The sequence below is a fragment of the Chanos chanos genome, chromosome 3, assembly GCF_902362185.1.
Source record: "Chanos chanos chromosome 3, fChaCha1.1, whole genome shotgun sequence".
Lineage (NCBI taxonomy): Eukaryota > Metazoa > Chordata > Actinopteri > Gonorynchiformes > Chanidae > Chanos > Chanos chanos.
Genome location: NC_044497.1, coordinates 27,362,501 through 27,373,313, shown reverse-complemented (window position 1 = coordinate 27,373,313; position 10,813 = coordinate 27,362,501). Strand labels below are relative to the sequence as shown.

The 10,813-nt window shown below is 43.0% G+C and overlaps 1 protein-coding gene across 1 annotated transcript in view; it reads left to right on the top strand.

The window, feature by feature from the left end:
- The first annotated feature begins 5,107 nt into the window (after window positions 1-5,107).
- arhgef25a (Rho guanine nucleotide exchange factor (GEF) 25a) overlaps window positions 5,108-10,813 on the top strand; it is a 36,476-nt gene continuing 30,770 nt past the window's right edge. Inside the window, exon 1 of the mRNA XM_030768787.1 lies at window positions 5,108-5,475. Coding sequence (XP_030624647.1) covers window positions 5,382-5,475 — 94 coding nt within the window. The 5' untranslated portion in view covers window positions 5,108-5,381. The remainder of the gene's footprint in view (window positions 5,476-10,813) is intronic.

Below are 10,813 nucleotides of genomic sequence, written 5' to 3'. Positions count from 1 at the left end.
AAGGCATGTGAGGAGCGTTAGGCCAGTATACATTACAGCTTAAAACAAAAAAATGAGTTACGTAATCAGAGCCTTCGTTAATGGCTGTCTGACTTGGTTTAGGTCAAAGATTTGGAAAAGTTTAGAAGATTTGGGCAGTTAAGAAAAAAAAACCCTACTGCTGATGATGTTAACTCCATTTCAGAAACCACACATGGTGTTTCCACTGTGAATGCAGTGGACCGGTTTTACTGAAATGCCATATGTTTCTGTGATGTAGCCGACAGTTGTCCGAACAGTCGTGAGGTGCTGTGGTACACCCTGCCTTGGCCCCTTTTCGTTAAGGTCTGTTAGTGCATGTGGATGTGCAGGCAGTTCCTCCAGCCCCAGCTTGCAAACAGAGCAGTAAAGAGAGTGCAATGCAGTCGACATGGTCAAGCTGCAGCCAGCAGTTTCCTGCCAAATCCTCCCCCAAGCCCTCCAGAGATCCCTACGCAAGATTCCCTTAATTGGTCTTCAGCTATGAGGCAAACAGACAGAGAGCAAATGGGAGATATGTGTGTGTGTGTGTGTGTGTGTGTATGTATATATATATATATATATATATATATATATATATATATATATATATATATGTATGTATGTATGTATGTGTGTGTGTGTGTGTGTGTGTGTGTGTATATATATATATATGTATGTATATGCATGGATATGTATATTTATATGTAAGAAAGAATTTGGAATATGAAGCTAGCTAAGGTTCTAATTCATCAACCAAATGTATTTTTCAGAGAGTGATTTTCCTCTAAAGCTGGAGACATGAAAAAGATGACAGTTTGAATTAATGGACATGTTTGCGTGTTCTCATCTTTATCTGCAGAGCTGTGCACATAGTCATATACTGTATGTCCATGTCACGGTGGGTTAGATTTATTTCTGTACTCATTGAATTCACCTCTTATCTTAAAAACGTACTTGTCATGATTTTGTTTGAAGTTCCTTTTTTAAAGGTTGCCATTTTCATCCACTTTGTCATTTTTTCTTTTCTTTTCTTTTCTTTTCTTTTCTTTTCTTTTCTTTTCTTTTCTTTTCTTTTCTTTTCTTTTTTTGGCAAATGGAAGAGAGTTTGCAAAGCTGGGAGCTTGTTAAAGTGTTCTTTAGATCCTGTGCCCAATTAAAAAAAACAAAAAAAACCCCCAAACTATCTCTCACTGTAGCGATTCTGTGGAAGGACATCATTCTACAACTTTTTTATCCTTGATTAGAGCGAGGACAGTGAAGGAATAGCTGGAGTTACCATTTTAATTCAAGCACAATAACAGGTTCACCTGGTTTCCTCAGAGTTTTTTTTTCCAAAAGAACATTCTGGCCGTATTTGAGATGACTCTGCGATTTGTAGCGTTAACGATTTTGATTTCCGCGGGGATTGTGGATTGTGTCCGGCAGGGGGTCACGAGGTTACCCAGTCACTAAACCTGAATGAATTGAAGTTTTTAGCCCCGTCTGTGAAACGCACAGAACAGACAGAACTGAAACATTCCACCTCTACCCTCTCTTTGCTCTGTACTTTACTCAGACAAACAGATCCATTAATTCACATTTCTCAGAAGGGCTTACTCTAAGCAAATGTTTCGGCACGCATGTATGGATATTGGGATCCTGAAGTCACTGCTGCTGGTGATGTACAGCTGAGTCCAGACATCTGTGTTTATGCTTACACACACGAGTATGTATGAAAGTTCCTCAGACCTAAGCAGAGCCTGAGAAAGGAGGGGAGAGCGAAAGAGGAAATAAGAAATAGGAAAGAGAGGACAGATAGAGGGTGATGGGGCAGAGAGAAACAGAATATATGCATGTCACTTTATACTGTACCTCACATATTTCTCTTCATTCATCATCATATTTCTCTCCGTTCATCCTTGTTTGTTTGAATGGAATACAGACACCATGTACAGACAACATCTATCTATCTATCTATCTATCTATCTATCTATCTATCTATCTATCTATCTATCTATTTTTATATGGTATTTATATATGTATGTTTGAATAATATAAATTCTCATTTCTTCACCACTGACAGTCATCGCACTGATAAATACTAAAACTAATAGTCAGCTTTTGTCTCTCTAAAGTTTCTCTGCTTTAGATTTGAACCGAGTGGGGCTAACGCTAACTTCCGTCCCTTGTGACAGTATGTTTGTTGTTGCTAAGCATTTTCATTTAGACAGTTTTGAGATGAACTATCGACATGACATTTTCAATGAATCAGTTCTTAAAATGGCGCAGCCTTAATCTCCTCTGCTTCAATTATTTTTTAAAGCATGATTTTCTAAGAATAGCTCTTTACACAGGCGTGGAAATGTCTGTAAAAAGAAAAGAGGAGCAGTGGCATTGCGTAACACACACATGCCCCCTGCTGGCCGAAAGAAGTTGTGCATTTGATGTTATTTAATTGTGCCCTTGTTTTATCTTCAAAAATATATACTGTAAACATATATATTTTGTGAATTTATTTGTCATTAAGTGAAAACTAATGACCAAGAAGTTAAACACTGTCTGATGTCGTGGAACCTACGCAGTTAGCCTATTATAATTATTATCCTTTGCATATGTAGGCCTACATTTATTTTGCATGTGCAAACAGGCTTTCCAGATAAATTTTGGCTAGGCACGTGATGTTCCTCTTAATCCTTGAGACTGTTGGTCTTTGGGGAAGGTGTTTGACGTGAATGTTTGCCCGCACACTTTGAGGAGACGCCCTATAGTAGAAAAAACAAAAAAACCCCAAAAAAGATACAGGCTCACTTGCAACCAGTCATAATCTACCCTCCACTCTTTGGTTATGTCCCCAATTACTGATGCTGATGCAGCGCTAGCTAAAGAAAGGAGCGCAAAAAAAAAAAACAGAGAGAGAGAGAGAGAAAGATGTGGGGGTGAGTGACAGATTGATTGAAGGAGCAAATAAGGGAGGGAATGAGTGAGAGTAGCGGAGGGGGGGAGAATGAAGGAGAAAACCAGAGTGAGAGAGAGAGAGAGAGAGAGAGAGAATGGGTGGGTGGCATGGTTCTTAAGGCGATATCGCTCTACACTGTCGTAACGAGCAGTGTCAGGGATTTTTTTTCATTGCATATGCTCCACTTTGATGTGTTCTGGGCAACATCCACCCTCTTTATCCAGTTTCTTCGCCCTTCCACCCCAATCCCTCTCTATCTTTCCATCTTTTTCTCCCTCTCTGCCACTTGTATTTGTAAAAAAAGGTGAATTACTGTTAGTGTGTGCCTTTTCTAATGACATTTCTACATCATCAGCCCATTGACACCAGATAGAAAAAAGTGACTTTGCTTTGTGGTAACAGCACATGTCACTGGGAATAGTAAGATCAACGTGTCTAAATTTTGTGCAACACAGCAACACAGTACTTTTCTGAAAATGTGCTTATGTTAGTTGTTTGCAAATCATGTTTCATAAACATATGTAACTAAATGTTACAGGTGTTTTGACAACTTTAATACATTCATACGTCACCCTTATTTTCCACTGTTTTTCCAGTCTCAACAACTGAAATGAAAGAAGAAATGAAAAGTTTGTGCCTGGAATAAATTTCTTTATTTTTACCTCTTACCCTCATTTCTAAATTTGCTGGTAAACCAAGTTATTAAACAGATTGATGGGTGGCAATTTAAACAAGAGTAAACAATGGCATACACAGAAATAATCTTAAGATTTCCTGAGCAGATGAGTGGCATGCATGGTAGACCTTGATAAGGTGCTTGTATTTGATGTGTTTGTAATGACTCTGATCATTTAGAATGCACACACGGAAGTCAAACAAATGAAAGACTTGACTCCTCAGTTCACGCTAGGCCTTCTATTGGACTGTTTCTCTGATGCGGGTGAATACATATCCGTTAACTGGGCTCTGGAGAAGCCACACACAGACACAGACACACACACACACAAAAAACGCACACACACAAAACACACGCACACACACACACACACACACACACACACACACACACACACACACAGAAGAGACAGAGGCTTGCTCCTGACTGTGTGGCCCCATTCCCAGTGTTCTCTGCTATCACACATTCCGGCACATTCTCATCCTTGTTCACTCCATGATGCCATGACCACTCACGCCCCAAACCACCATCTCCATTAGTGAGAAAGTGGTTTTCACGGGAATAATATGAATCCTGCTCTACCTGATTCTTCACCCCCCTCTTATGTTTTATTTGGACCAAAATGCCACTGTGAATGACAGAATAAGGAGATGTCCATGAAGGGCTGACACGCTCTTTGAATACGGGCACGCACACACACACACACACACACACGCACACACACACACACATACACACACACACATTTATAAAGTGTCTTACAGTAGTCTAAGTCGCTCTCAGTCTGCCCACTGGTTCCTGAGCTGATCTGCTGTGTAGAAAAATCAGTCCTAATAACCAACAACCCCTATTTTTATGAAGCCAAACTGGTTTTGTATACTGTCAACATAACACATATGTCCCAGACAATTGCTCTATTTCTGACTTTCTCAGTGAAAAGAGATATAAACTCTTGTGTTGCTGTCCAAGTATAATCATGTGTCCTTAAGTGAATGACCAACTTTTTTACTTTTAAGTTTTTTTTATATATATATATATATTTATGTTTTGTAATTTGTTCTCACGTCATTCACACTGGTCCGTAGTGTTAGGTTTCCTACAGTCTGTCTGCAAATTAGCTTGTGAATTGGTGATCCAGTGGTACAGTACCAAGCTCACAGCTACTAAAACACTTTTGACACATTTGGACAGATGGCTGAGAAACAAGCAAACAAAAAAAAGGTGAAGAATTATTTTTTAAAGCTACAGAGGGAGAAGCTGAGAGAAACACAAGTGGGAGAGGAGGAAAAAAATATGAGGGGAGTGGGAGATTTCTCCTGGAATAGCCACCAACTAGAGCTAAAGACTCCGCCTCTTCTCCCCCTCCCTACCTCCTTCTTTCCCTCTCTCTCTCTCTCTCTCTCTCTCTCTCTCATGCTCGCTCTCTCTCAGGCGGTCTTGCAGCTTGTCATTTGAGCAGACAGTGAGCAGAAGAGAGAGCAGGGCAGAGAAGAACGCGGAATGAGAGCTGAGCTGTTGCCTGCCGTTGACTTTCTTGTCGCCTGCTCTTTTAAGGGCTGGATATCCAAACTGTCTCTCCTTTCCCTCAGTGTGGACTTTTCTCTCTCACCGCCTGGGATCTATTGACGTTTTTACCATCACTTCTCTGGAGTTAACGGCACAGGGACAACCCCCCTGTGCGAGTGTGTGTGTGTGTGTGTGTGTGTGTGTGTTTGTGTTATGGGTCATACCCATGCCTGGTAGTCCTGTGGCCAGCACTTGGGGTATACCATGAAGGGGGGACACCACCACCGGGGCTGTGCCTGCCAACACTTGTTCCGAAAAGTCCTGGCAAAGTGTGGCTGCTGTTATGCCAGGGTCAGAGGTCAGTAACTCGAGCTCTCTGCTGTGTCTGTGAGGCAAAATCTCAAAATGCTTGCTCTTTTGCTTTGAAGTGAAAGAAAAAAAAAAGAAAAAGAGATGGTAGGAGTTTTGTCATCAGGACAGAGTGAAAGAAGTGGGCACAGTTAAGCCAACGGTGTGAGCTGTTTCAGATTATGCTAGCGTGTGTGTTTGAGATTATGCCAGTGTGTGTTTTCACTATTTATCAAGAGACGTGGCTTCTCTCCCAAACTCAGCTGCCTCCCACCTTGTAAAGTTACCTCGTCTTACCCTACCATCTGCTTTCTTTCTTCCCCTCTCTCTCTCTCTCTCTCTCTCTCTCTCTCTCTCTTTCTCTCTCTCTCCCTTCATTTTTCTTCAGATTTTCTCTCTCCTTTCTCCTCTATGAATCCTCCTTGACAGATGCTCACCCACCTCTTCCTTATCGCTCCTTTCTAGATAGAGAGTGGGTACACACAAATGATTTAGCGTAACGATGTGTGTGTATGTGTGTGTGTGTGTTTGTGCGTGTGCGCGCGCATGTGTTTGTGTGTGTGTATCCGTGTGAATGTGTTTGTGAGTGTGTACCCGTGTGTGTGTGTGTGTGTGTTTGTGTGTGTGTGTGTACGCATGTGAGTGTGTTTGTATGTGTGTACCCGTGTGAGTGTGTTTGTGTTTAGCATCACCCCATTGTCCGCTGGCTCTCAGCTGGAGCAACAGATGTCTCTCATGCTCTAAGTATGGTTTCACTCATATGTCCCTGTTTAATTTATTCACTATGTACAGAGAATGATCGGCACACATGGATGTCAGACTCTGTGCTGTTGTGTTTGTGTAGTAACACACAGGTCCCGGGGAGTGGCATTGGATCCGTGTGTGTGTGTGTGTGTGTGTGTGTGTGTGTGTGCAAGATTGAGGGAGAGTTATGCTCATAGTATAAGTATGTGTAGCACGTGGATGAGTGATAAATGGGTGAGGGGGTGTAGACATCAAGACATTTAAACAAAGTAAAACTCTCCTTCTCTCTCTTTCTTTCTCCCTCTCCTCCTCTATAGTGCCATCTCTCTCACTCTCTCCCTCTTTCTCTGGGCACACAGAACAGCGGTGAACTTAACAATAGTGAGTAAAGCAGTGGGCACCGCCATATAAGAGCAAGTGGTAACAACAAAGGAAAATAGCATGCTTGTAACGTCCGGCTTTTAATGAACACACACACACACACGCACGCACTCTCTCTCAGTTACTCACCACCCCCCCCCCCCCCCCACCCCCCGTCACGTCGACTTGGCACCATTCCCTCTTTACCCCACAGAAGAGTTAAAACAACAGTGTGTTAAGGGACTTTGAATCACAGCAGCAGGTTGTACGCTCTAGCTCCTTCTCCATCCCCGATTTATCTAGAGGTACGTCGTACCGACACAGTCTCCGCCTCCTCCTCCGGTTTTTTTTGTCCCGTAGGAAAGCTTACTGTGGACTTGGTGTGGAGTTTGGGAGAAATTCTCTTTCTTATTGTTGCTGTGCATACTCTGAGGGCCACTGGAATAGTTCACATGCCTCCTGTTTAATCTCTAGCTCTTATGTAATGGACATTCCCTTGCACCAGAGCAAAGCAGAGGTCTACATTCATATTATCACTCCAGAGAACCATCCAGCCCAAGCTGTGCAAACACACCTTCAGCCTTTTTAACATTATATACCAGTTGGTGCTATTGTCTGTGGAGGTTGTGTCTGAGGAGAACTAAATGTACATCAGTTGAAGGCCCCCCCCCCGACCCCTCCCACTTCCTCTTCTACATTTTCTTCTTTTTTTGCGAAGTTTTGGTGATGGAAACCTTTCGTCGAAGTGATCCAGAAGAAAAAAGCCTGGGGGGGAGGGGGGTGGTGGTGCAGTGTTTGTTAATTACCAGTGGTATAAACATAGCCCAAGACACTCATTATTCATCAATGAGGTTCCAATGAAGTTCCCAGGCATATTTTCCCTCTGGCTAAGATGTTCTCTTGTCTCTTATTAGGAGAAAAAGCTTGCAGGCTTTGAATGGAAAATGTCAGTATTGGCCTCTTTACCATCCCAGCTGTCAGCCTCCGAGGGGATGCAACCCTGTGGTTACGCATGCTATGGAGCAAATGCAGCTCTCAAAGTCAGCAAATATCATTTTAATGCCGGGCATTAGCGTCAAGCACTCCTGCTTTAATATAAATCACATTAGGAGAAAGCTGTGGGCAGATGGAGGCTGGTTCAGCCCATATGTGACTCCCTCCCACTCTCTCTTTCTCCCTCCCTCCCCCTGTCTCTCTCCTCTTCTCTTCCTTTCTTTTCTCCCCCTCTTTCCTGGCTGTTGCTCTCCAAGTCTTCCCTTCCAACACTCAAGCAACATTTTGCATGATGAAAGAAACCATGAATCTCTGGTTTACGTAACTGTGTTTAATCACGAAGGAAAAAAAAAGAGAGCTAAATGTTTACTCAGCCTCTGAAATTAAGTATACAGTTTGAATGCATCTAGAGTCGTTGGTTGTTCTGATAATTTTTTTGTGTGTGTGGTTAAATATGTAACGCATGCTGAGGAAATAGGCCCCGCCCCCCATCCACATCATGTCTGAGTCAGGTCCACTCCATTCCCATGAACCCCTACGTACCTCACACACACACGCACGCACGCACGCACACACAGACGCATGCACACATACACACACACACACACACCCCTACACGCTGTGTTTTGGTATTTACAGGAGAAACAGTCGGAGGAGTCGGTCTCCATCAGTCACATGTGTCAGGCTGAACAGCGCCAAAGATGTGCCTTCACCACAGTTCATAAGTTAAGCAGTCCAAGAATTCACTTCCAACAATGAAAAAAAACCCCAAAAACCTGGGCTCCACATTTAACTCATTACATCACAATAGTCTGAAAAGGCACATAAACAGTGTCTTTGATCTGTTTATTTGCTTCTAAGAGGAAGCAATCCCTTTGCATGAGTCTATTGTTAACAAACGTGATCAAATCAAATGAAACGTTAACAAATACTATCAGAACAAATCAAATGTTGCAGTTTTGCTTGTAATCAGCAGTTTACTAGACAGATGTCTTTTAACCATACACTGATACCAAGAATTAAACTTGTAAGAATATGCCTTTCGCTCCATAGCGCAGTTAGGGATGGTCATCGATGAGTTTTGTGAGGCTGGGTGAAATAATTCTCGCTCCTTTTCTTCTGTCCCTCTCCTTGGTGACGATGCCTGCAGGGCCTATGGCAAAGGCCCCAATCGATTACAATTAAGCGGTTTGCACTGCCACTGCAGGAAAAGAGATTAGCTGAGCCACTTGCTCAGTGATGTCTTAATAAAATCCCTGTGTTGGTTTAAAACCTGTAGTTCTGTGTAGGGCACGTTTATGTGGCCCCTCGTTTGTGTGTGTGTTTGCTGTGTCCTGGGAATAAAGTTGATTTTGGGGAGACGTACACTTGGGGATACTCGTAAAGGTAAAACGATGTGACCTTGTGCGTTTAGTTTTTAAAGCAATACCTGCGGCTGAGAGAGCAGGTTTTCAAAGTTATGGCTGATGAGATCACACTTAATTTGAGAACAGAGAGAAAGCTGCTTTTAGAGAATAATAGGGAGAAAGAGAAATTGTGTGGGTGAGAGACAGGGGAAAAAGCGAGATAAGGAGAGAGAGAGAGAGAGAGAGAGAGAGAGAGAGAGAGAACATGTAATCATTTGAGAGTTGGGCAAAAAAAGCATATTACACCTTTGTCTTTTACACTTTCTTGGCTCTCACAAGCAGCAGGAAACTGGACTTTACGCTCAGGAAAAAACACACCTTAAACCAAGATATGAGCTAGATCACAGAGCTTGCTGAGAATTCCTGCAGGTGTGTTCCAGCAGTGAAGCAGGCCAGGAAGAGCAAGAGAGGGAACTCAATGTGTTTTGAATTAAGAATCTTGTGTTTTGCTTTTAGGGAAATAGCGCTGGTTGCGGACAATGCCACTTTTTTTTTTACCCTGTTTCTTTGAGTTGCGATTGGCCTGTTTATCATAGCAAATGGATAATCTCGTGCCTGTCCATAAGACGCACCAGTAAACAGAGTAAACAGAGTAAGGGCAGAATTCACGCGCCCTAAACTTGACCTTTCGGAAAACGGCCCCCTAAGTTGAACTGCTGTGTTTGTGTGACAGTTCGGATACTGAGTGCCGAATACTGAGTGCCGAACAGAACGCACGTTACGTTCACGAAACTATCATCGTCATATGAGGCATTTAAAGCCTCTTAAATTGTCAAGCCATCTGTCATCGAGGGGTCAACAAAGTGATGACTCCAATAAACCGCTCATGCTCTCTGACGATTAAAGAGTTAGACGGTACCACTCTGTGCTAAGTCTACACATCTGTTGCTTTTTCTTTACGATGTTGAAGGCGGTTGAGAGCATTTTAGAAAACCCAGAGGTAATCTTCCAAAAACACTTGCTGCTGGCGTTAAAAGGAGGAAGAGAGACCACAGAGAGAGGCTATGCACTGTGCAGTCACATTGTTGTAGTGAGGAAAGGGAGGGAATAAAGAAAGGATAGAAAGCACAGCTACATTTGGCTGCCAGGAGTATTGACTTCTTTTCCATTACACTGCTTTCTTTGGCTGCATTGTATACTAAAGTCCCCACCACACACACACACACTCATACACACACAAGGACACACATACACACATCACCTACTCTTGACTCCATTTTCACCTGCAACTTCTTGTTCCATTCTCTATCTCTCTACTCTCCAATTTCCTACCTGGGGAGTTATCCCATACAAGGCCTGTGAGGCATGATAAAGGCCAGTTATGCTTGGGTAACTGCCACAACAACCAGCCTCTCTCTCTCTCTCTCCCCCCATATATCAACTTCTTTTCTCACTTAGTTCCTTCCTGAGTCTACAACTTGCTAGGTCTTAGGGCATTTTTTTAAAAGGCTGACATCTTTCATATAAATTCCTCCTGCTGTTGTTATATTTTAATTTTAATTTTAATCTGCTCTGTCAGTGAGATCTGCCCTGCCCCGAGGCAAGTTGACCCAGCCTGCTCCGCTTTTGTTCCCCGCTGTGAGCCCATCGTCTGGGGCTGTAAAGGGCCAGTCAGAGGCCTGTGTCTCAGGGCAGACTCTCTGAATTTGGCCATGTAATGAGCTGGCGCACACGGCTCCTCTGCCGCACCACCACAACACAGCATGAGAGAGAGAGAGAGAGAGGGAGAGAGAGAGAGAGACAGAGAGAGAGAGAGAGAGAGAGACAGAGAGAGAGAGAGAGAGAGACAGAGAGAGAGAGAGAGAGAGAGACAGAGAGAGAGAGACAGAGAGAGAGAGAGAGAGA